General features: G+C 43.8%; 1 protein-coding gene across 1 annotated transcript in view; it reads right to left on the bottom strand.

The window, feature by feature from the left end:
* The window catches only part of tbc1d22a (TBC1 domain family, member 22a), a 170,861-nt gene extending 147,025 nt beyond the window's left edge, over positions 1-23,836 (bottom strand). The window contains 4 exon segments of the mRNA XM_055653036.1: positions 9,972-10,154; positions 15,441-15,775; positions 17,531-17,587; positions 23,600-23,836. Coding sequence (XP_055509011.1) covers positions 9,972-10,154; positions 15,441-15,775; positions 17,531-17,587; positions 23,600-23,661 — 637 coding nt within the window. The 5' untranslated portion in view covers positions 23,662-23,836.
* Between the last annotated feature and the right edge of the window lie 2,931 nt (positions 23,837-26,767).

Raw genomic sequence — 26,767 nt, 5'->3', positions numbered from 1 at the left:
CAGATAAATCATCAAGAAAAGGCACATGTAATTTATGGCAAAATCCTGGCTCTATTCATTATGAATGAATTTTCAATGGTGGTTACAAAATATCCCTTTGTCAAATATAGTTGTATTATTTTCATGATACTATTTTGCAAATTTCAAACCTTTCAAGCCAGCTTGAAATTAGCTATATTCAAAGGGTTCCTTCTCCGAATCTAAGCTGTTGGGGTTATTGAGGGGAAGAACAGAATCACATTTTACACCATGATCTATTACAACAAATTCAAAGCCAGTAATTTGTCAATTACAACAAGTTCTCATTACGTCTGTGAATAAGCTTTATACAAATTAGTAGACTTCTTAAAATAAAATGCTTAGTTTTGGATACATCTCCTCAACCAACAAAATATCAGCGACATCTCACATGTGAACTTTCGACCATGCAAACAGGGAAATATTTATGTGACTTAAATGCTATGATGCACCCCTTTCATCAGAATTCCATCTTGCAATTTTTATATACAGTAAATGCAGAAAGAGATTTAAAAAAAATCCTAAACTGCAATTAATAAAAGCAAATTTGCAAGTAGCAGTACAATTAACTGCTGTGGCTTTGTGAAAACATCTCAAGTGATTTCTTTAAAAATAAAATTAAATAATTTTTAATCATTACCCATCATTAAGTTAATACAAAACTACCATTTATCATTTCATGATCACTTCCCGTGGTCAAAAGCAGCAAAGTAAAACATATAAGTGGATTTAATTGTTTTATAAATTTGACAGGAAGGGAATGAAGCTTGGGACTTGAAATCTACACTACTGAACATTGTTTGCAATTATAAAATATGGAATTCCTAACTTACCTGGAAAACAGAACAGGTCTACAAATACTGTAATTGTAATGTAATAAAAACTTTCAATAACTTATACTGTATGAGTTTCATACAGTGCGAGTGCCTCAAAGGAATATTGTAAAAAAATCTGACAAATAATTGTTATATGGTTAAATGTTACACAAGTAGATTTGTTAAAATAATTGGCTAAAATTTAGGTTAAAATAAGCTTTGTATCCCTTCATTTATATTTGAGATAGTTCAGAAGATATAAACTGAAAAAAGTTCATTAAAAAACATTTGCATTGTTATATTTGATTAATGCTTAAATCAAAAAGTAAGAGCACTCATTTTTTTATTAAAACAAAAAAAATAACAATGCAAGTGAAATTTAAAGAACACTGAATTTGGCAAAGCTTCACACTTCATTTTATAGGAACTATTGCAGGTAAATTCTGAAGCTGGGAAATGTATAACTTTATTCCTTGGAACACAGGAGACTGAGGAGTGATCTTTTAGAGCTGTGTGAGATCATGACTTGAATATATAGGGTGAATGCAGTCTTTTACCTACAGTAGGGGAATCAAGAACTAAAGGGCATAGGTTCAATGTGAGGGGAGAAAATTTTAATGGTAACTAGAGAGGCAACTGTTTCCACACAGAGGGTGGTTGGTGGCTATCTGGAATGAACTGCCAGAGGCCGTATTTGAGGCAATTACAATGACAACATTTAAAGGGCATTTATATAAGAAAGCAAATGGGACTAGCTCAGAAGGGCATTTTGGCCCGCATGGACAAGTAGGGCTCAATGACTCTATGACTAACTTAAGTCTTAAATAGAATTCTGAAATGTTATCTAATCCCCCATACCGAGTGAAAAAGTATATGAACCTGCATGCTATAACGTGATAATGGACAATATATAGACGCATCAATTTTCAGTATATCGCATTGTTAAAAACCCTCCGGCTACATCAATGTCGTGCAGATGGAGGAGACAGGTTTAATAACACAGATCAGTTAGTTCTCCACTTGAACAAATGTCATGAGAGGGGAAAGAATTAGGGAACAAAAGCAGTTTTTCCACACCTCAAAAAATATTTTCCAGACATTACAAATGTCCTGGAATTTGATGGCATTTCCTGAAATTTTCAAAAATGCTTCCTGCGTGCTATTTGTTGTTGTTTTTCTTTCAAGGGCACATGTTAACAACACAAAGAACAAGGCAAAACAGATCTATGTAACGACACCGCATCTGCCTGCTTGTTACTCAAGGGCCTGTCCCACCAGCATGCGATTGCATGCGTCTAGTGCGACCAAATGGAAGCGGAGCTCGCGCTAAGTACACGCAAAGTTCGCACGTGACGTAATTTAAGTCAAACTAACCGATCAGCTGGGCAGGAGGCGGGCCGACTGAATTTGGACGTCGCACCGCGTTGGGCGGTAACGTCATCGCGCAATGGCACGCCGGGCTGTGACGTCATCGCGCAACGCCACGCACTAGGCTTACGCCGTCAAGACGCTGCGTACGGCGTTGAGACGCTGCGTATGGCGTCGAGACGCTGCGTATGGCGTTGAGACGTTGCGTACGGCCTCAATGCGGCTGTGGGCCGACAGGTCGTTGACGCGCAAAATTTTCAAACATAGAAACATAGAAATTAGGTGCAGGAGTAGGCCATTCGGCCCTTCGAACCTGCACCGCCATTCAATATGATCATGGCTGATCATCCAACTCAGTATCCCGTACCTGCCTTCTCTCCATACCCCCTGATCCCCTTAGCCACAAGGGGCACATCTAACTCCCTCTTAAATATAGCCAATGAACTGGCCTCGACTACCCTCTGTGGCAGAGAGTTCCAGAGAGATTCACCACTCTCTGTGTGAAAAAAGTTCTTCTCATCTCGGTTTTAAAGGATTTCCCCCTTATCCTTAAGCTGTGACCCCTTGTCCTGGACTTCCCTAACATCGGGAACAATCTTCCTGCATCTAGCCTGTCCAACCCCTTAAGAATTTTGTAAGTCTATAAGATCCCCTCTCAATCTTCTAAATTCTAGAGAGTATAAACCAAGTCTATCCAGTCTTTCTTCATAAGACAGTCCTGCCATCCCAGGAATCAGTCTGGTGAACCGTCTCTGCACTCCTTCTATGGCAATAATGTCCTTCCTCAGATTTGGAGACCAAAACTGTACGCAATACTCCAGGTGTGGTCTCACCAAGACCCTGTACAACTGCAGTAGTACCTCCCTGCTCCTATACTCAAATCCTTTTGCAATGAAAGCTAACATACCATTCGCTTTCTTTACTGCCTGCTGCACCTGCATGCCTACCTTCAATGACTGGTGTACCATGACACCTAGGTCTCGCTGCATCTCCCCCTTTCCCAATCGGCCACCATTTAGATAATGCTTTCCCGTTTTTTGCCACCAAAATGGATAACCTCACATTTATCCACATTATACTGCATCTGCCAAACATTTGCCCACTCACCCAGCCTATCCAAGTCACCTTGCAGTCTCCTAGCATCCTCCTCACAGCTAACACTGCCCCCCAGCTTAGTGTCATCCGCAAACTTGGAGATATTGCCTTCATTCCCTCATCCAGATCATTAATATATATTGTAAATAGCTGGGGTCCCAGCACTGAGCCTTGCGGTACCCCACTAGTCACTGCCTGCCATTGTGAAAAGGACCCGTTTACTCCTACTCTTTGCTTCCTGTTTGCCAGCCAGTTCTCTATCCACATCAATACTGAACCCCCAATGCCTTGTGCTTTAAGTTTGTATACTAATCTCTTATGTGGGACCTTATCGAAAGCCTTCTGGAAGTCCAGATACACCACATCCACTGGTTCTCCCCTATCCACGCTACTAGTTACATCCTCGAAAAATTCTATAAGATTCGTCAGACAAGATTTACCTTTCGTAAATCCATGCTGACTTTGTCCAATGATTTCACCAATCCATGCTGACTTTGTCCAATGATTTCACCAGTGCAAGATTTTTGGAGCCCCGCACGATGTCGGGACCAGCCCCGCACAACTCCATATGCCTCCACCGATAGAAGTGGGACCGGCCCCTCGAGGTCGTACGCCTCAAGCGACCACGTTTGGTTGCGCTAGACGCATGCAATCACATGCTGGTGGGACAGGCCCTTCACCTACAGTGTTATGCAAGGCGTTATGCACTGTGCACATATATGATGTAGCCTAGCCTGTATGGTATGCATATTGTGTGTTCAGTACAGTGTGTGCCTGGAATAATGTCACAAATAACTCAATACAACAATCAATCAATCAAATTATTTATTTGTCACATGCACCAATTAAGGTACAGTGAAATGTGAGTTACCATACAGCCTCTAATTAGCCTCAAACTAAATTACTGGGTTGTGACGGCTCCCTCCCACTCCCCCTTTCGCTTTCCCCACCTCATTCTCTCCTCTCTCCCTCCCCCCCTCTTTCCTCCGCCTCCCTCTCTATCCCTCCGCCCTTCCCCTCTCTCTCTCTCCCTCCCCACGTCCCTCTCTCCCTCCCTCGCAGCGTTGGGATCGCGGCGTGGGGAGGAGTGGGCATGGCCTGGTGTTGGGTGTCATGGCCGCTGCCAGGACTGGGTTCAGATTCAGTCGTTCCCGCTCCTGCTCGGCGACGGGAGAACGGTCTCCCCGGACCGCCGGCAGTGAACCCCCTCCCTGGATGCCACGCTGACCGGCGGCGAGGCTCCGATGCTGTGGATGGAGGCGATGGACCGGAAGGCAGACACCACAGCTGCGGGCCCGGAGAAGCGGGCACTCCTTTTTTTTCCCAAATCATCCCGCGGGCTGGATTGCACCCCTTCGCGGGTAGTTTGACATCCCCGATACAAAATAAGCTTGGACTCGTTGGGTCTGACTCCCCCCCTCCCCCAACACAATATTCCACGACCCCACTCACCCAAACTAGCAACGAGGTATCGAGGCGATGTAAGATTGTGTGGATTGAAAATGCTGGTGATCTGATCCCGCCCGGGCCCACTGCACACGCGTGGGGAGACGGCATCATTTTGCGTCCCGACCACGTCACCGGCCTCCCCCAACTGCGCAACCATAACATCTTGCTCACCAGACTCAAAGACCTCGGCATTGAAGGCTCTGCACTCAGCTGGCTCCGTTCCTACCTTTCCAACAGATCCCACTTCATCTCTCTCCACAACCACACCTCTGCTACAGCCACAGTCACTCAAGGCGTTCCCCAAGGCTCCGTACTCAGCCCCCTCCTCTTCATCATCTACATCCTCCCCATGGGTCAGATACTCCACCGCTTCAACCTGGACTTCCACTGCTACGCCGATGACACCCAGATCTACCTCGGCACCAAATCCCCCCACAACCCCCCCCCTCCCATATCAACTCCTGTTTGTCAGCTATAAAAACCTGGATGCAACATAACTTCCTCAAACTCAACAGCGATAAGACAGAATTCCTCCTCATAGGCTCCAAAGCCACACTCAGCAAAATCAATACCCCCACTCTCAGCATCGACGGCACCACTCTCCCCATCTCCCAAGGCCCGCAACCTTGGCGTGATCTTTGATTCCACCCTCTCCCTTGAGCCTCACATCCGCCATGTCATTAAAACCTCCTTCTTTCATCTCCGCAATATCGCCAAACTCAGACCCTCTCTCACACCTCCCGCTGCTGAAAGACTCATCCATGCCTTCATCTCCTCCCGACTGGACTATTGCAACTCACTTCTCCATGGCATCAGCTCCACCTACATCAACCGACTCCAACTGGTCCAGAACGCAGCCGCCCGACTCATCACCCATACCAAATCCTGGCATCACATCACTCCAGTCCTCAAACAACTTCACTGGCTTCCCATCTCCCACCGGATCACCTACAAAATCCTGATCCTCACCTACAAAGCCCTCCACCATCTGGCCCCCCCCATATCTCACTGACCTCCTCTCCCCTTACCAACCCTGACGGTCCCTCAGATCCACATCAGCCGGTCTCCTCTCCATCCACGTCCAACCTCCGCAGTTTTGGGGACAGAGCCTTCTCCAGGGCAGCTCCCAGGCTCTGGAACTCCCCTCCCCCAACTGATCCGCAATTCCGTGTCCCTCACCATCTTCCAGTCCCGCCTCAAGACCCATCTCTTCACCTCTGACTATCCTTAGCCCCACGTCCCCCTCCCTTTTCATCTGTGCATTAATTGCCTCATATTGTGTTTTGAATTGTATTCTGTCTTTACTTTGTGTACTAGTCATGTCTCTACTATTTATTTCATTCCCCTTACATGTTTTTCCTCTACCTGCTAAATGTTTGTAAGGTGTCCTTGAGACTCTTGAAAGGCGCCCATAAATAAAACTTATTATTATTATTATTATTATTAATGGCACAAATTTTTTTTTTCCCCTCAAATCATCCCCCCGGGCCGGATGGGAAAATTTCCCGAAATTATTTCATTTCTCTAAAATTACCCAGACAACCATAATTTTCCGAATTTCGGGTAATTTCCTTCAAAGTGGAAACACTGAACAAAATAGGTGATCCTGCCAGTAACAGCAACCAAGTATTAAAGGATGCAGTAACAGATTAACCTTCAAGACTTTTAGAACGAAGACAATTCAAATTTGTACTTTAAGCAAAAATCCCGCGGCATCATCAATGGTCAGACAGTAAATCTTTCCACACATAATAATCTGAATAATCTCAAGTATAAACAAAAACAATTTCTCATGTTTGAGTTCATAAGGTTTTACTTTTCTAACATACTATCTTACTTGCGCCCACAATTTGGCAGTAGATACATCGTTGCAAACGGTGAGGGTTTTTTTGAGAACAGCCTTCAGATTTTTTTGGCACTTATGCATTACACTCTACCTTCACCAGGAATATGTTCATAGAGCTACCTCACCCCATCAGCTGTTTTAATTGTCTACCATTCACAAGTAGATGTTGCAAGACTCCAAAAGTTTGACCTGACCTATTGGCTGCAGATATGAAATTTAGGATTTTCGAAAGCAGATTCCCTCATTTTTTAATGTGGATTTGTATCAAATTGCATCGTTTCAGGTTTCACATTTGGAATTTATTTTGGAGCTGGGTTCAGCTGGGGGTCCACGGAAGTTGGAAGAATTCTGCTTACTGGGAATAAAGGCCAGAGGCAGAGCAGCGTGGGCACTTCTCGTCTCTCGGGCATGCACGCTGGCACTAACTCGCGCCGATTCACATTTACTCACACATACGCGGACGTACGGAGGTGTGATCAAATTTTACGCACAGGCAACGCATAATGCTGAAGAGAGGGAGAGATGGGAGAGAGAGAGAGGGAGAGAGAGGGGGGGAGAGAGGGGGGAGGAGGGGGAGAGAGAGGAGAGAGAGGGGGCGAGGGGGAGAGAGATGGAGGGAGAGAGGAGAGCGGAGAGAGAGACACATATATATGTATATATACGTATAGAGAGTGAGAGAGAGAGAGGGAGTGAGAGAGGGAGGAGAGCGGAGAGAGAGAGAGATGGGGGGGAGAGAGAGATGGGGGGGGGAGAGAGGGAGAGATGGGGGGGGAGAGAGATGGGGGGAGGAGAGAGATGGGGGGGGAGAGAGATGGGGGGGGAGAGAGATGGGGGGGGGAGATGGGGGGGAGAGAGAGATGGGGGGGGAGAGAGATGGGGGGGGGGAGAGAGATGGGGGGGGGAGAGAGATGGGGGGGGGAGAGAGAGATGGGGGGGGAGAGAGGGGGGGGGGGAGAGAGATGGGGGGGGGAGAGAGATGGGGGGGGAGAGAGATGGGGGGGGAGAGAGGAGAGGGGGGGAGAGAGAGGAGGGGGGGGGGGGAGAGAGATGGGGGGGAGAGAGATGGGGGGGAGAGAGATGGGGGGGGGAGAGAGATGGGAGGGGGGGGGAGAGAGATGGGGGGGGAGAGAGGGGGGGGAGGAGAGATGGGGGGGGGAGAGAGATGGGGGGGGGGAGAGGAAGAGGAGAGAGGGGGGGGGAGAGAGAGAGGGGGGGGGAGAGAGATGGGGGGGGAGAGATGGGGGGGGAGAGAGAGATGGGGGGGGAGAGAGATGGGGGGGGGGAGAGAGATGGGGGGGGAGAGAGATGGGGGGGGGAGAGAGATGGGGGGGGGAGAGAGATGGGGGGGGGAGAGATGGGGGGGGGGAGAGATGGGGGGGGGAGAGATGGGGGGGAGAGAGATGGGGGGGGGGAGAGAGAGATGGGGGGGGAGAGAGATGGGGGGGGAGAGAGAGATGGGGGGGAGAGAGAGAGATGGGGGGGGAGAGAGATGGGGGGGGGAGAGAGATGGGGGGGGAGAGAGATGGGGGGGGAGAGAGATGGGGGGGAGAGAGAGATGGAGGGAGAGAGATGGGGGAGAGAGATGGGGAGAGAGAGATGGAGGGAGAGAAAGATGGAGGGAGAGAGAGAGAGGGGAGAGAGAAGGGGGAGAGAGAAGAGGGAGAGAGATGGGGGGGAGAGAGAGATGGGGGGGGAGAGAGAGATGGGGGGGGGAGAGAGATGGGGGGGGGAGAGATGGGGGGGGGGGGAGAGATGGGGGGGGAGAGATGGGGGGGGAGAGATGGGGGGGGAGGGGGAGATGGGGGGGGAGAGATGGGGGGGGAGAGATGGGGGGGGGAGAGATGGGGGGGGGGAGAGATGGGGGGGGGAGAGGGGGGGGGGGGGAGAGAGGGGGGGAGGGGGGGGAGAGGGGGGGGATAGGGGAGGGAGAGGGGGGAGGGAGAGATGGGGGGAGAGAGATGGGGGGAGAGAGAGAGAGATGGGGGGGAGAGAGATGGGGGGAGAGAGATGGGGGGAGAGAGATGGGGGGAGAGAGATGGGGGGAGAGAGATGGGGGGAGAGAGATGGGGGGAGAGAGAGCGGGGGGGGGGGAGAGATGGGGAGAGAGAGATGGGGGGAGAGAGATGGGGGGAGAGAGATGGGGGGGGAGAGAGATGGGGGGAGAGAGATGGGGGGAGAGAGATGGGGGGGGAGAGAGAGATGGGGGGAGAGAGAGATGGGGGGGGGGAGATGGGGGGAGAGAGATGGGGGGAGAGAGATGGGGGGAGAGAGAGATGGGGGGAGATGGGGGGAGAGAGATGGGGGGGAGAGAGGGATAGAGAGGGATAGAGAGATTCCAGCCTCTTAACCACAAGCACCGTGGTAGATCAACGTTTACAAAAATAATCATCCGGATCTTGAAATTTAAAATACTAATAGATTTAATCTGCTATAAATTTTAGAGGTACAGTATGACTTTTTATATCCTTCCATTTTTGAAGCAGCAAGATGTTACGTCAATTTCATCGGGTTGTTACTTTTCTATTGGCGAGTGGTATGTCAATGAAACCGGAAGTCGGGTTGAGCATTCTACGATGGCGGCAGTTACGTTCCTTTACATACTACACCTCAGTACATTGGACTACGCAGGAGTGGAGTATCTTGCTCCACTCCATGATCTTTACCCAGGAGGTACTTGAGATGATGATAGTCTGCGGACCAGATGAATACGGGGGGAAAAAAAAAAATGCCTGCATGCCGGATGATTTCGGATTACGGGCCGCATTCGGCCCGGGGGCCGTAGGTTGCCAACCCCCGCAGTAAAGCATACGACAAGTTTACCACAAATCAAGTATTAAAATATATTTGGGATCTACAACATTTTTCCTGACATAAATCAAGATTTGGCTTACTGATTCAAGTTGACCAATACTTTTAAGGAAACAATTAAGAGTCATTCTCAAATCTTTCTTTTGCCAGATTCTATCAGTATGACTATTTTTGCTCTAGTGGTTGCTGGTCATCAGATTGACGACAAAAAAAAAGCTGCAGGAACTCAGTATACCAAGCAGCACCTGGATGAAAAAGATCTGTGTAAACATTTTGTGTCGAGACCCTCCATCATGACAAACATTGCTTGACACACCAACTTCCACCAGCAACTTGTTTTGTCTTCCAGCATCTGCAGTCTTTTATCTCTACATAAAACTCTTTAGACTTCCATCATTTTTTATTTGATTCCAATGACTCTGAGTTTATAATGTTCATGTTAAACAAAATAGGTAGAGGATGCCCTCCCTGAAATTAGAGGTAGATTATATGGCCACATCTCATCTTAACATAGAATAGGATCATTGTCCATCATCAGAAGATGTCTTCACTTGACGAGAGTTAAAGCTTACCTAAATCAGTATTTGGACCTGCCAACAGCTGTCTGAATTTTTCTAAACGAGTCATTTCTCTTTCCGACATTAGAGGCCCATCTGAGGAATTCTGGTCTGCAATTCCTGCTGCCGATAGAGTTGGCGATGTTGGGGAGACCGACTGCTGCCTTTGTGACAGGGTCGTCTCACGATGATTTAAGTCTGCAAATTCCATAAAAAGTATTAATACAATCAGAAATGCTGCACTGAAAATTAATACAATATAGGAGATGAATGTGGATGGGGTTATGGTGTTGAAAGCAGTGCTGTAATGAATATATAAAAGTCTAACATAAGAGTCCTTGTTGCCCAAGTGTTCCAGAGATGGGTTTAGGGCAGGGGAGAAAGCATCTGCTATGGACCTGATGCAACAGTAAGCAAACTGGTAGCCCCCATCTGAAGAAAAATTTACGACCAAAGGTCATTTTCATTTTAATTTGTTTCAATGTTTAATTGAAATTATTTATATTTTGATATAAACTCAAGAGCCACAAACAGTTTTTGCTTCTTTCTCCAAACTGTTTTTACTACTTTTTAAACTCTTTGCACTCTGCCCAATTATTTGTCTCCACTGTACATTCTGCATCCAATTTTGAAACATACTTATAAAAATAATTTCAGATTATTATGCCGTTGTGATAGTTTAACCACTCATCAAAAGTTGTTAAAGAACATCCTCATTAAGGTGTTCAAGAAGGAACTGCAGATGCTGGAAGATCTAAGGTACATAAAATTGCTGGAGAAACTCAGCAGGTGCAGCAGCATCTATGGAGCGAAGAAAATAGGCAACGTTTCGGGCCGAAACCCTTCTTCAGACTGATGGGCCTCATTAAGGTATTTGCTTTGACCCTGTTGAGATACAACCTTTCCAATATGCACCTTCCCATATTCCAGAATTCTAAAGTATTCCCTTCGACAATTAATTTATTTGCACAATCCTGTTTCTGTGTGCAATGGCACAAGCCAGTGAAGCAATCCAGTAATTACTGTATTTTGCCACAATTCATGTCAAATCTTCCCCCCCCCCCCCCCCCAATCCCCCATATTTCAGGGCACCATAATCTTTGGGACACAGCAATGTCATGTAAATGAAAATTGTCATGTTTAGTATTTTCTTGTATATCCTTTGCATGCAATGACTGCTTGAAGTATGCAATTCATGGACATCACCAGTTGCTGGGCGTCTCCTCTGCCAGGCCTGTACTGCAGCCATCTTTAGCTTATCTTGGGGGCTAGTCCCCTTCAGTTTTCTTTTCAGCATATAAAAGGCATGCTCAATTGGGTTCAGATCGGGTGATTGACTTAGCCACTCAAGAATTGACCAATTTTTAGCATTGAAAAACTCCTTTGTTGCTTTAGCAGTATGTTTGGGATAATTGTCTTGCTGTAGAATAAACCGCTGGCCAATGAGTTTTGAGGCATTTGTTTGAACTTGAACAGATAGGATGTGTCTATACACTTCAGAATTGATAATGTTACTACCATTGGCAGTTGTATCATCAATGAAGATAAGTGAGCCAGTTCATTCAGCAGGCCAACGTTCCATCTAATTTTTAGTACTTTATGAGTGCAGAAATGTTGTATTGAGCAATTTTTTTATGCTGTTACAAATGTGTGTGGGCACTGAATTCTTGTGCAAATATATGACCTCATGAGCTTTGTGTGGCAGTTTTTATTATTTCGTTAAGCCATTCAACTTTAAACCAGCTTGCAGTTCTTTCACACTTCACACCCTTTGCATCCTTTAAATTTGACATGGTGAATCAAAACATATTTCAATAAAAACTCAATAAGCCAGCTACAGAATTTGAAATGGATCTTTGTAAACTGTACAATAAAGTCAATATGATTGTATTGATTACTACATTTTAGGTAACATTGTAGTGTCTATGACAGACTCTTGATTGCTTTTGTTTTTCAAATGAAACAGTTCTTTATTTTAACACTAACAAGTCCTCCCCCATCTCCCCCCTCTCCCCATCACCCATCTCCCATCTCCTCCTCTCCTCCCCCCCCCCCCCCCCAGTTCGCCTCCACCTCCCTCCCCTCCCCACCTCCCTCCCCAAGGTAGAGTCATGTCCATTTACCGCTGAGTTCCTGCGAACAGCGCCGCCATCTTTGAGGATGGTGGCCCTGGTCCTCCCCCAGGTGGAGTGTGGGGACCAATGCCCGTGGACCGGATGCGGCGCCAGCGGACCGGATTTCCCCGATGCCAATGCAGCTGTCCCCGGTGCCGGATCGGGCCGTGGATTTTGAAATTCAAAAAAGTCTCTGCTCTAATTTTTTTTCAGAATTTCAAAATCCTTTGTGCGCTTGTTTCAAAACTTGTGTGCGCACATGCTCACAGCTTAGAGGGAACATTGCTCCAGGCCATTACACCCCCACCACCGTGTTTCACAGATGCTTTGGATCATGGGCAGTTCCTTCTCTCTTCCATACTTTGCTCTTGCCACCACTCTGATTTAAGTTATTCTTCATCTCATCTGTCCACAAGACCTTTTTTCCCCAGAACTGTGGTTGCTCTTTTAAGTATTTCTTGGCAAACTGCAACCTGGCCATCCGATTTTTGCAGCTAACCAGTAGTTTGTATCTTGCCGTGTAGCCTCTGTATTTCTGTTCATGAAGTCTTCTGCGGACAGTGGTCATTGACAAATCCACACCTGATTCTTGAACAGTGTTTCTGATCTGTCGGACAGGCGTTTGGCGTTTTTCTTTATTATAGAGAAAATTCATCTGTCATCAGCTGTGGAGGTCTTCCTTGGCCTGCCAGTTCCTTTGCAATTTGTAAGCTCACCAGTGCTCTCTTGCAATACAATGTGTCATAACTAATCTGATATACCTTCTTATTGAGAATACTTAGTGTTTACAAAATAACAGGAAAATTGTCGGGAATATTTCATTTATTATAAAGAGAATTCTTCTGTGGAGGTCTTCCTTGGCCTGCCAGTCCCTTTGCGATTAGTAAGCTCACCAGTGCCCTTTCTTCTTAATGATGTTCCTAACAGTTGATTTTGGTAAGCCTAAGGTTTGGCTGATGTCTCACAGCTTTATTCTTGTTTCTCACTCTCATTATGGCTTCTTTGACATTCATTGGCACAACTTTGGTCCTCATGTTGACAAACAGCAATAAAAGTTTCCAAAGTTGCTGGAAAGACTAGGTGTTAAGAGCTCTCCGTGTAGCCATGTGTCCCAAACATTATGGTGTCCTGAAATGGGGGAGGGGGGGGGGGGGGGGGGGGGGGGGGGGGAAACTGCATATAAACACAGCTGTAATTTCTACATGGTGAAATTTGACAAGGTGCGCTTTGACCAGATGTGATTTTTTTTTATTTTACAAATCTCAAATTGTGGAGTACAGAGGCAAATAAATAAATGGGTCTGTCCCAAACGTTATGGAGGACACTGTACATGTCACTAAAACATTCTCAAGATTCTCAAGGTGCTGAATGTTTAACACTGTAAATAATCAATCCACTTTTATGACACTACATTGTCTGATTGCTAGGGAAAAGGTTTAATTTAACATATCAAAAATATCCCAAATTTAAAATTAGGGGTACTTTTAGATTTTATTATCAATCTAAACTACGAACCGTTTAAAAAAAAAAGAGATATATTCCATATAGCATTCGAGCAGTTACGGAGAAGGATATGACCAGCTCGAGGGATGATGAGCAAAACTAATGGATTACATCACATCAGCCATTTTCAGAATGGTTGTAGTATGGCAATGAAAAACTGTTGTCAATATATGGCTAACCATAAGAAAACACTATAAGCAATCTCACTTTTAATCTGCGCCAGCTATTTATACTGTCACACAGCAGTTAGTGTCACTGTCTCTTTGCACCTGAGTTCATTTAAAAACTCTGAACTCAGATGCTGTGTGCCCATATTTTGCATACTCTTCCAGTGAGTCTTTCCGCTCGGTGCTTCAGTTCCATATCGCAGAGACATGCTGGTTGGAAAGTTAATTGTTTCCTACAAATTACTCTTCCTTATATGGGTGCTAGAAAAATGAGGGTGAAGTTGAGCATGCAATGGGTGACAAGAGAATGAAGAAATGGTATTCATGTGATTGCCTAACAATTATAATTTTAGATACTTCAGTACAATCTTTCAATGAATAGGAATGACAATATTGTCAGTGCATTAGGGATTGCTCCACCAGAAGTGCAGAAATTTACCTCCTTCTGTGTCATAACAAAAGTGAAAAAATGAATCAAAAGATTCAAAAGAACAAGTTGTGAGAAATGGTGCATAAGGGAGCAATCAGATGAATGAAATTGGTCCCTGGACACCAGCGCTGGCCCAATTCATAGCCTCCCTTTATTGCAATATAAAAAGTTAAATGGCTAACAATTAGTTTAAATTTTGGATTTCAAAAGATATATGGAAAGCCTACTATACATACATTACTGTTCTTTAAATGTCAGGCATTGCCTGATACAATTCAAAGTATTGCATAGGTTATACTACTCAAAGACCAAATTGAACAAGATCTTCCCAACTGTCTCTCCTCTCTGATAAATGTCACTTCCAAGAAGCAACCCTAACTCATTCTTTTGTATCCTGTATAAAAATACAAAACTTCTGGACGGGAATATTCAATACCATTTCTAAAACACTCAAAACACTATTGGAGTCAGATTCAAAATTAATAATATTAGGAATGTCAGAGGGCTGCCCTAAGTTAACGATATTCCAAAGACGCTTCCTTGACCATGGTTTAATAACTGTGAAAAAACGTATACTTAAATTCTGGAAAAATATAACAATTCCCACAGTGAAGATGTGGATCACAGAAATGACCGAGACACTACATTTAGAAAAAATAAGGCTTGTTTTGTCTGACAAATCAGATCAATTTTCCAAAATATGGTCTCCTTTCATTGAATTTCTTCAACATAGTGGTTGAACACAAATTCAAAACCGACACTAGGGTCGGGTGAGCAGGCGTAGGGAAGGGTAGTGGGATATATCTCCGGGTTTTTTTTCCCTTCTTCATTAATTCAGGGGTTTTTCTTTTTTCTTTGTCGTATCTTTTTCGAAATTCTTTCTTTTCTTTTTCCTTTCTTCTTTTTCCTTCTTTCCAATTTTCTTATTAGTTTATAAAATGTTAAAACTGAAGTTGTACGGAAATTGTATAATTGTTATGTCCATTACTTTCTCCTTGTACAATTGCTTCTAATAAAATTAATATTTAAAAAGAATATCTAATCAAAAATTAACAGTTCAAAGTCAAATGAATTCAGCCTCTTATGACAAAAAGTTAACGATGCAGTGCGCTCAGCTACTCAATGTGTATTTTCCCCACTAATGACATAATAGACTAAGCTACTGAAATAAATAATACCTGCATTTTTGGAGAAACGCCTAAAGAAATCTTTTCCCTTCCATTTAACAAAGCTTCAATTTGAATAAGTAGCATTTAAGAATTCAAATTACCTGTTGATGTATCAAACTCTGAGCCGCTGTTGGACTTTACTGTGTTTTCCACACTATTGTCTGCTTGCTCCATATCATCCAATCGTTCTCCAGATGTCTCCATTGGTTTGTTCTGCTGCTTCTGTTCCTGTAACTTGCTGTGTATTTGAATTACTTTATTTGCTGTTTCCATAACAACATCAGTATTCAGATTTTGAGTAGCCATAGCCATAAGGTCATCATCATCATCTCCAACATCCCAAGCATCACTTGTAATACTTTCAAACTCTTGGAACGTAGTAACCTTCTTTGCCCTCATTGAAGCTGAATTAGGCTTTGAATTTGCTTTGAGCAGGCTGTTGACCAAGAAATACATTGTTTTAGATACGGGTACAAAATACCTTCCAAGGAATAGAAATGACAATGTATAGTTATCCCATACTTTTTTTAGAAGTGCTGAAAAATTATTAGGCATGTTTTCAAACACTGAAGGAAGATTTTCATTTAACGGAAGATCAAGCAGATGAAGGAAGAGTGGACTTCAAACAGCCTCAATGAGCGTGAGAATCGGCTCAGCAACTCAGCCCCGGTTTGTTGCGACTCATTCCTGTGTTCCGATGCCCGTAACTGGAGTATTTGGAACCCAATCAAAAATTAAAAAGGGAAAGCGCTTGAAAAACTCAGCACATCAGATAGGAAAGGAAAAAGTTAAAATTTCAGGTTGGTGACCTTTATCAGAACTCGAGGGAAGAGACACGACTAGTTTTCAGTGGGATGGAGGTGTAGAACAAAGGGAGTGTCTATAACAGGACAAGTTTAAATGACTTTATGGAGACATAAAGTTATCAGCACATTAACCTTCCAGTCTTATGTGATTAGAATAAGAAAATACAGAAATTGAAAAATGCTGGAAAAACTAATCAGGTCAAGCACCATAGATGGTAAAAGAAACAGCTAATGCTGCAGGTGAGGGACACTTCATAAGACCCGAGAAATCCAGATGTTAGGGCAGCTGCAAAATTTGGGTGAAACCAAAGGAATTGCTCTGATGAAGGCAAAACAGATAGAATAAAATAACCGTGTTTGATCCAGGCTATGGGTACTTGACTGTATGGAGTTTGTACGTTCTCCCCGTAACCTTTGTGTGTTTTCTCCAAGAACTTCGGCTTCCGCCCACACTTCAAAGACGTGCAGGTTTGTTGATTAATTGCCTTGGTATAAATGCAAAAAATTGGCCCTAGTGTAGGATAGTGATAGTGTGCGGGGATCGCTGGTCAATGCAGAGTCGGTGGGCTGAAGGGCCTGTTCCTGTGCTGTAACTCCAAACTAAAAAAAATTCCTCTTGATCCTACTTGCCAAGGGTATTTCCTGGACACCTTTAAGCCTTAAGAATTTTTAATTCAAGTTGTTACCTGAGTTTTTCCAACATTCAGTTTATCTTATTAACATTAAAATACTCAATATTGTAACAAATACGTTTGTACGGCTGCGTTTTGTTGCGCGAATTGGATACAACTCAACAGATTAATTGGGGAACGCCATTTGCATGACACGAGTCAAACTGTTATAACACTATTTCAATTGAGAACTAGAGAACTACAAAAGTGTTACTTTGGAAATTGTACAGGAAAAATGTCATCATGGATTAAAACAGTTTAGGGAAACAAAAACTTCTTTACATGTACCCTCAGCACAGTTAACAAACACCATCATCTCTGAAGAACACTGCTGCTATTTTTCACCTAGAGATTCCATTGAAATCAACAAGCCGTCGCTTCTTTTGATGCTTGCCATTGAGTCAATAAGAAATGACACTCGATTAAACAAATGTTACATTCGGCCTTCAGTATTTTTAGCTTGCAGTTACAAAAGTGAAATTTCTGATAATCCTGCAGGAAAAATAACTTTGCTGCAGCAAATCTGAAATTCTCCAACCTCTCACACTCGCCCATTTGCCTTTAACATTTTTTATAACAAGAGTTTTCTTACAAATGCAACAACTATATTATAGCAAAACTACTTGTACCGCATCCAGCAGTACAATTCTTTCATCCAGCAATATATATATATTTCTAAGTTATAAATATCAGTATTTTAAAATTCACACCTACTTTGTATGCAACAGAGGATCCAATGGAGGATGCTGAGCTCCATAAACATGTTGTATACTGCAAAGGAAATTTGACAGAATCAGTGCAAATGTCACAGGACAGTAAATGGCAATCCTAGTTATTCAATTGCATTTTAGATTACCTCATCCAATATTTTTGTAGACTTAATAGGCATGTGTTTTTCTTTTCCTCACAACCCAATTAAAGAATTCATTCTATATACCATCCATTACATACTGGATTATTTTCTCCCTTAAAACAATGCTCACATTCTCACGAACTAGCTTTCTTCGTCCTACTCCCATCAGATGCCCCAATACTCTTATCCTTACTCTCCAGAAGTCTTCATAGTCTATATTTTGCGATCTAGTATAATTTAAAATATAAAATGATGCAGTTTTATTTCTAAAATATCTCTAGATTCAGTTTGGTTTATTGTCATATACACATTGGTGCAAATAAATTCCTTGTTCACGGAGCTCAGAGTAGACAGTACACATGGCAATGAGAGAAATAATAAATACAACAAATCCAATTTTTAAATGGATACAACTAAACTACAGGATTTAAGTACACTATTCAATTCTCCCTGGTCTCTTTTTCCACGTCACCAACACATTGTAAGGTATGGTTCTACAAATTACAGTAAAACAATGCTAAATAAATGCAAGCAGTCCTTTGCTTCCCCAATAACACAGGTAGCAAAGAAATGGAAATCGTGTGGAAGCATTCAAATATTTCCTTCACTTTATCATCATCATCATCGTTGAAAACATTAGCAACGCAGAGGTGCTGGTTTCCGACGGGAACGGTGACAGACACACCACACAAAATATGTTACTGCATAACCAAGAGATGAAAATGGCCTTTATTACAATCTGACAATGTGCACTTTAACCACATGTCATTTTTTTTTTTTTTTAAACACAAATCTCAAATTGTGGTGTACAGAGGCAAATAAATAAATGAGTCTGTCCCAAACATTATGGAGGGCGCTGTATGTATCATGCCAGGTAATTATGACTGTTGGATATGCTTTCATCATTATCAGCCTGGTCCCAAAACAAAGGCAGCAACAGAAATACATTAAAAAGATAATCAATACTGGAAGTTGAATAGATCCCACAGAAGAAACTCTCACTAGACAGTGCTTTGCAGATGGCGTTAACTCCAACTTATATCCTTGGCCTTTCTACCACAAAATATCTAAACAGGTTCTACAAGAATGACCAGAAAGTCCAGAAGCCAATTAATCTCAAAGCATATATTGTTTCACTTTCAATGAAACTAAACAAAGAAAATCTGCTCCAGAGATGCTCCCTGACTTGCTGAGTTAAGGGCCTGTCCCACTTACGTGTCCTTGGCATGCAAATTATGCGACCTCGTGGTCGCGTTGAGGTGCACGGGCATCGTATGGCCACGCTGGGCCAGTCCCACTGAGAAACACGGAGGGGTATGTAGTTGTGCGCGACATCGCGCGGGACTCCGAAATGTTTCTAGCGAACAAAATCTTTGCACGCCAACGGCCTGTCGCGTAACTGACGGCCAGTGGGACAGGCCCAAAACCCTGGTGCGACGCAACGTCTCACCTTTAACATCAGCAGAAGCAGGAAAACTATCGTCGAACTTGGCCTGGGGTTCACGGCTGTTGCGGTCCAGATCCGCCCCCACTTCTACTCCCAGAAAATTGAAGGTGGACACAAAATGCTGGAGTAACTCAGCGGGACCAGCAGCATCTCTGGAGAGAAGCAATGGGTGACGTTTCGAGTCAAGACCCTTCTTTTCAGACTGAAGAAGAGTCTCGACACAAAACGTCACCCATTCCTTCTCTCCAGAGATGCTGCCGGTCCCGCTGAGTTAGTCCAGCTTTGTGTCCATCTTCAAATGACGTCACGCGCTCCAGACAGCTGTGCGTACGCATGATATCGCACGCGACCTTCGCGGTACCGTCGCGGCTCAACGCGACCACGAGGTCGCGTAATTTGCGTGCCAAGGGCACGCAAGTGGGACAGGCCCTTTACTCCAGCACTTTGTGCCGATCTCAAATGGACAATTCATCTAACATGCATCACACACCCACAATCCTAGTTTTTTCCATATTCTCCACCTCAATCATCATCCATCAATGCCCAGGTTCAAATGCCATGCTTCTTGTGTGATGCATCTAAAACATCTTCTCCCCAAATATCTTGATGGCCCTACTATATTTATTTCTGACAGCTTCTGACTTAATTCTACTGCATCTAATTCGTATCATTAAAACTTCTACTCTATATTCTTCCATGTTCTTCTCTGTTGCTAATTTAAACTTTGTTCACAAAACTCACTCTGATCCCTGTGGGGTTTTTTTGTTGACACCTTGCACATTTCATTTTCTGGCATCAGATTCAGCAATGCCTCTCTTAATTTTGGCTAACCATCAAAAACAGCATTTTTAAACCACTTTCCCCAACCCCAAATTATCACACACTATTTCTATTCTCTGCACCTTGTGCAGCCCTTCCTATTGGTACCATGATTTTCCACTCCAGCATTGCATCATCACTCCCAGCATTCTTCAAAGCAGTTGAGAGTAGCCCAAATTTCTGCATACCATACTCTTCCTGATGGCTACTCATTTAGAACCATGAACGCCCTCTGCTCTGGAGTTGCCATCTCTGGGGTGTGCTTTCTGGAAAATTAGCCTCAACTTCCAGCTCAAAATCTCTGAGCCTATAATAATTATCTGAAGACATTTTGCTGCAAAATGCCTTTAAGTTCCCACATGGCTCAGGAATTGTAAGCAACAGCTCTCAGCTTGCCATCCATAGTTAGTATACCATTTACATTAACCATTTAGTTAATGCTTCTCACCTTCACCCCTCAGATCCCACTCCTTACCATCCTCTTGGACTGCTCCCTATTTTATAAACCATTAGAACACCACCTCTTCTCTACTCAGACGTGTTCCCCAGTTCATCACATTTAGTACTTAATTTAATATCTCAATAAATCTTTATATTTAAAAAACTTTGCTGCACATTGCATCACAAGCCCTTGGTTTCTCAAATCCTATTCTTAGGCTGCAGCTACATGCTCCCTCCAACATAAATGAGGCTTTTGTTAATTCCAGAATATGACATCATGTCAGCGGTTAGGCATGAATTTCATCCCGTCCGGGTCTCTCCAGATATACACACATTTTGAGAGAAGTACAAAAAGGCAATTTTAAAATGGGAAAATAAACAACTGGCTGAAATGTTAAATAATTAGCATTAGTCTGCAATAGTAGGTAAAAAGAATTACTAAACATTAAAAACTCTCAAGGCAAAGGAGAATGAGGAGCAATCGCTATTACTTTCAAAAAGGTATAAGCAAATAGTCTCCATCCAAAGGTTCTGCAGGAAGTGGCTTCAGATACAGTAAATGCACTGGTTCTGACCTTCCAAAAGCACTAAATTGTCCAACAGATCACAAAGCAACACTATTCAGGAAAAGAGAAAGAGATAAAGTAGGCTTACTATTGTGCCTCTGTAAAAAAATGGCACGAGTCATTAGACATGTAAAAAAATTGTTAGCCTTGTGAGGAAACAGAAGTGCTTTCTTAGCTGTGGCATTCATGTGATAGGGCCAGGTCAAATTGCTGGCAATGTTTAAAGTTAGATTGAACTGAAGATGCCCTCAACCATCTCCACTTCAGCACCATTGACACAGACAGGGATGTGTATTACACCACAGTTCCTGATGATTAACTTTTTGCTACATTGAGAGAAAGGTTGCTGTCTTGATACTATGCTGTTAAGCTCTCCATCTTCCTCCTGTACTGCGACTCATTGTTGATCGATGTGGGACCACTATAGGGGCGCCAACTACAAACCTGCAAATGGAGTTAGAGCAGAATTTGGCCTTACATTCGTGAGCGCGTAGGGAATATAGTCTGAAGGAGGATTGAATTTAATTTATTTGTCATTCAAAAAATATAAACAAAATGTCGTTACCATAGTCATAAAAATAAAGAGCAAACACAATTAAATAAATTTAACATAAACATCCATCATAGTGAATCTCTTCCAGGGACCTCCTCATTGTAATGGAAGGTAAAGAAAAAGTCGTATCTCTTCCTTGCTCCTTCTCTCACAGTCAGGCAGTCAAACTGCTGCTTCGAGGCGATCGAGGCTCCCGATATTGAAGCACCCGTCGGGCGATGGAAGATCCCACGGCTGTGCTGGCCGAAGAAACGTCCTGCGAACGGGCCGATTCAAGCCTTGTGATTCAGGGCGGACGAAACATTGCCTTTCCACTTCCTTCAGCGATGCTGCCCGACCCACTAAGTTACTTCAGCATTTTATGTCTCCCTTTTAAATCTTTCCTTTCTTACTTTAAACATATACCGTCTAGTTTTAGAATCTACTCTCCTGGGAAAAATACTGAACATTTATCTTAATTTCACCCCACATGATTTTATATACATCTAAAACATCACCCATCAATCCGCTATGTTCTAGGAAACAGAGTCCCAGCCTATCCAGCCCCCCTCCCCCATAACTCAAGCACATCCAGCCCAGTAACATAGATGCATTTTTTTTTTTAAATCTTCCTCTGCTGGACGACCAGAGTGACTTGTACAGCTGTAACGTGACACAACTCATTGACATGCAGGAAAGACAGCCAAACATTTTCTTCATCTCCCTATCTGCCCATGCCACGACTTTCATGGAACCATGTACTTGTTCCCCTGTTTATAACACTATTCAGAGCCTCAACGTATAATATCCGATGGGTCCTTTCAGCAATTTGTTTTTTCATGCAAGATTCCAACATCTGCATTGTTGTGTCTCCCTCTAAACTTTTCATATCCACATACCTGTCCAAATCAAATTTGAGGAGCATTACTTCCCAGGCACTGTACCCAATCAGTCCTTACAGAACACCTGTTATTTTGTAATGCTAATACATTCCTCTAATGTTGACATGCTCCTCTAACTCTAAGCTACACTGGACTACAGGGGGAGTATCAGGCAGTCCATTCAAAGTGAGTTTCCCCTTCTTATTTCTAAGTTCCATCATGGAGCCTCACTGGACAAGTCACCCCATTATTGAGCTCTACATTCTTCCATCTGGCAGAAATGACAGCTTGATGAAAGTTTCACCTTGCTAAAAACAATGGCAGTTTCCTCCTGATTTAATCCATCCATGGGATATACCTCTGAACCACCACCCCCCAAACAAAAATCCAGGCTTCCCCAATTATTTTCTCTTGACAATTTTAGTTACTCTGCACCAATGACAAGCGCACCTTCAATTGCCATGGCCAGAATAAAGTACCTTCAAGTAGTCTAAAAACCTAAATCTTTTGGTCAACTAAAGAAACAAGGAGCACTACATAAATCAAGCAATTGGTAAAGTCCAGATGCGAGTAAAAAATTAATAAACCACTAGTCTATTCAAATGTTCACTTCTAAAATGTTTCCTGTGAATAGGCTTAACTGTCTGTCTTTCATTTTTGGCCATGGAAAACACACAGCACACACCGTGCTTAACTCGCAAGTAGTTTACTAATTTTACTGGATTATCCCTTCAATTTCAAAATGCCGAGTTGGTGATTTTCAAAACTTCTGCCACCCACAGACATCGCCCGGTCAGCCTCAAGGCAGGAAATCAGATCAGCGATCACGACGGCCCCGGCGATTCGGCCGGAGCAGTGGGACGTCCGCACACGGTTTGACCCCCAGGGGACCCCCACACACTCACGACGGCCCCGGAACCACACACCCAGCCCAGGACCCCCATGACCAGTGCACTCGCCACGCCCCCCCACACACCCCGGTTCCCTGGACCACACACCCCGGCCCCAGGACCCCTCTCGCCCCGGGACCACACAGCCCGGCCCGGCCTCAGGACCCCACTCGCCCCGGGACCACACACCCCGGCCCGGCCTCAGGCCCCTACTCGCCCCGGGACCACACACCCCGCCCCGGCCTCAGGACCTTACCCGCCCCGCGGCCCCACACCCCGGCCCGGCCTCAGGACCCCACTCGCCCCGGGACCCCACACACCCCGGCCCGGCCGCCGAAGCTGCGCGTCACCAACCTGCCCGGGACTTTGGAAACATTCCGCTTCCAGAACTGCTTCTTGCCGCCGTCACTCGACATGTTTGCGATGGGAGGACGAGCCGGGTGCCATCAAGCGGCGGAGGGAAGGAGCGAGGCAGACCCAGCAAGCGGTGTCGGACAGGGAGCATTCAGCCACCGTCCCGCCGCCGCACTCAGCGCCACCGCGGCGCCATCTTCCATCCTCAGCAAACATCGTTTCTATTGGCTTGGATTTCCCAGACAACCGGCGCACCAATTAGACGCCTCGGATCGTCGACGTTCGCGTCCACGGCCGATGGCGTCACACAGGGGGGGGGGGGGGGGGAGCAGGCGACCGGGGCTGTGACGTCAGCTCCAGTGACGTCGGCTTCATTGACGTTGTCCAGAATTTACAGGTCAGTCTGAAGAAGGGTCTTGACCCCGCGACCCCTTCTGCTGAATATTGTTTCAACCCACTCTTTGACCTTTTCACAAAAGTCAAGTTTATCCACGGGTTGGCTATCCCCCCATATTATTCATCGTTTTTATTTGAGATTCTGGTAAAAGGAACAAATAGGAACAACTGCAAATGGCTAAGAGACCTGTCAACGTTGGTAGAGTGAATTCCCTGGTTGAGGGATAAAAAGACATGCTCGTGGCACTGATGTGGAAAGCAGATATATCTGAGATGGAGAAACTGAAGGGATGAAGTGGAGACATGACAATATATGCAAGGAGAAAGAAAATCTGGTCAAGATCAGTTCGTCAACTGGGCTGAGGAAATAGTAAATAGAGTTTAATGCAGATTGCATTTTGAGAAGTCAAACCAGGGTAGGATTTTATTCCCCAGTAATTGGCAGGGCACTGTCATATGAAAGAATGGAGCGACTGGGCTTGTATTCACTAGAATCTAGGTTAAGAGGGGATCTTATACAAAAATTATTACAGGATTGGACACGCTAGATGCAGGAAACATGTTCCCGATGTTGGGGGAGTCCAGAACCAGGGATCACAGTTTAAGAGGTAGGCCATTTAGAACTGAGATGAGGAAAAGCTCTTTCACAGAGTTGTGAATTTGTGGAATTCTCTGCCTCAGAAGGCAGTGGAGGCCGATTCACTGAATGCATTCAAAAGAGAGTTAGATAGAGCTCCTAGGGCGAGCGGAATCAAGGGATATGTGGAGAAGGCAGGAATCAGGAAAGAGTAACCTGTTAAGAGAAACCTGACGGGCATCTTTTTCATGCAAAGCATGTTGGGTACAAGGAACAAGCTGCTAGAACAGAAAGTTGAGGAAGGTATGGAAAGGAAGGTCACGGAAAGAAATAAATTCTATGGAGCAAGCATAGCCCCCAAAAAGTATGTCAGTCAAAGGTACTGCTTACAGATCTTGGGGAGAAGGTAGAAAAGGCATATTTGTTGGGGGGGCCACAAGGCCGGGACTAAGGAGGGAATATCTCACAAGGAAATAAGATCAGTGACGTGTTCAAGAAGGAACTGCAAATGCTGGAAATCAGTCTGAAGAAGGGTTTTGGCCCGAAACGTCGCCTATTTCCTTCGCTCCATAGATGCTGCTGCACCCGCTGAGTTTCTCCAGCATTTTTGTGTACCTAAGATCAGTGACTGTCTGATTTTCAGTTTAAGAAAGAACTGCAGATGTTGGAAAAATCAAAGATAGACAAAATGCTGGAGAAACTCAGCGGGTGAGGCAGCATCTATGGAGCGTAGGAATAGGTGACTTTTCGGGTCGAGACCCTTCTTCAGACTGATGTGGGAGGGGGAAGAAGAAAGGAAGAGGCGGAGACAGTAGGTTGTGGGAGAGCTGGGAAGGGGAGGGGAAGGAGGGAGAAATTTCAGGCAGTCCTTGCTTTCTTCCCTCCTTTCCCTCCCCTTCCCAGCTCTCCCACAACCTACTGTCTCCGCCTCTTCCTTTCTTTATTCCTTCACTCCACAGATGCTTCCTCACCTGCTGAGTTTCTCCAGCATTTTGTCCAGCATTTCAGTGGTCACTTCACAAACCATCGGGAGGTTTGAGGAGATAACTCAGAGCTGATGTTTAGCTTCTGTGAGGTAAAGTTTATTTCCCAAATAAAAAACAATATAATCAGCCAGTGTTTCTCTAATCACAACTTACATTGGTCCTTAGCGGACAGTGTTCTGCAAGTTCTTAAAATATTAATTTAAGATGTGAGGGTAATGGAAAAATGGAATGGTAAATATCAAATCAAAATTTAGCAATAAAGATCTCCAGAGAGGGTGGTAGGTTGGAAGAAGAGATCCAACTGGGTAAAACAATTTAGAGAAGCATGAAAAGGTTTGTAATGTGAGGTGAAGAGTCCAGGATGTAGAAATGTGCACAGCTGGTATAGCTTTTAATATATCAGCTTTGGTTATACTTGTATAATTTTTACGTGGTTTTAATATGGTGTTAAATATAATGTGTTGATACAATTTGTGCTTGCCGATTGCATTTGTTTATTCAACAAAGATAGCTGCAACAGACTACTACTATTTTATCCTCAAGAGTAACATGACACTTTTTTTCATCTGGATTACTTAATTTGCCAGAATTATTAAGTGTGCCATTCCAATATATTTTCCCAGTGAGATTTCTTATTACAAAAATACAAAACCTATTAAACTAGAAAATGAGCACAGCAGCAATGAGAAGTTCACAATCATCTAGAATTATTGTTAAAATATAACAAAAATGAATAAAAGTTCATCCCCTTGCCAGATATGCTTAATTTAGTCACACACACTTCAATTCTTCAATTCTGCAGTAATATTTCATATCCCTAAATGAAAGATTGAGAAATACACAGTAATTCGAGGAAAATTGCAATACTGTGATAATGAAGCCTTTGAGAACTACAAATATGTCATAATGATCATAAAGCATATGTCATCAAATTCAATAAACAAAATATCAACAATCCAAAATGTAAAGGTAATTGTTTCCCAAATGGATGTTGAAAAATATATCTAATTTGATAAATATTTTATCCAGCATTTTCTGGAATTATTACAATTTTATTGTTTTATTAATTTTATGTTTCAATAAAGACCAAATGCATGGTAAAATTCTCACTAATGAGGATTGTTCCATTTTTAAATATATAAAGACTGACAGAGATTTATTAAGCAGTGGATTTAACAATGTAAGAGAGCATCAAGATTCTTAAGCATA

Source organism: Leucoraja erinacea, chromosome 22 (assembly GCF_028641065.1).
Source record: "Leucoraja erinacea ecotype New England chromosome 22, Leri_hhj_1, whole genome shotgun sequence".
Taxonomy (NCBI): domain Eukaryota; kingdom Metazoa; phylum Chordata; class Chondrichthyes; order Rajiformes; family Rajidae; genus Leucoraja; species Leucoraja erinaceus.
Note: the sequence above shows the minus strand (reverse complement) of the source record. Positions and strands in the feature narration are given on the sequence as shown.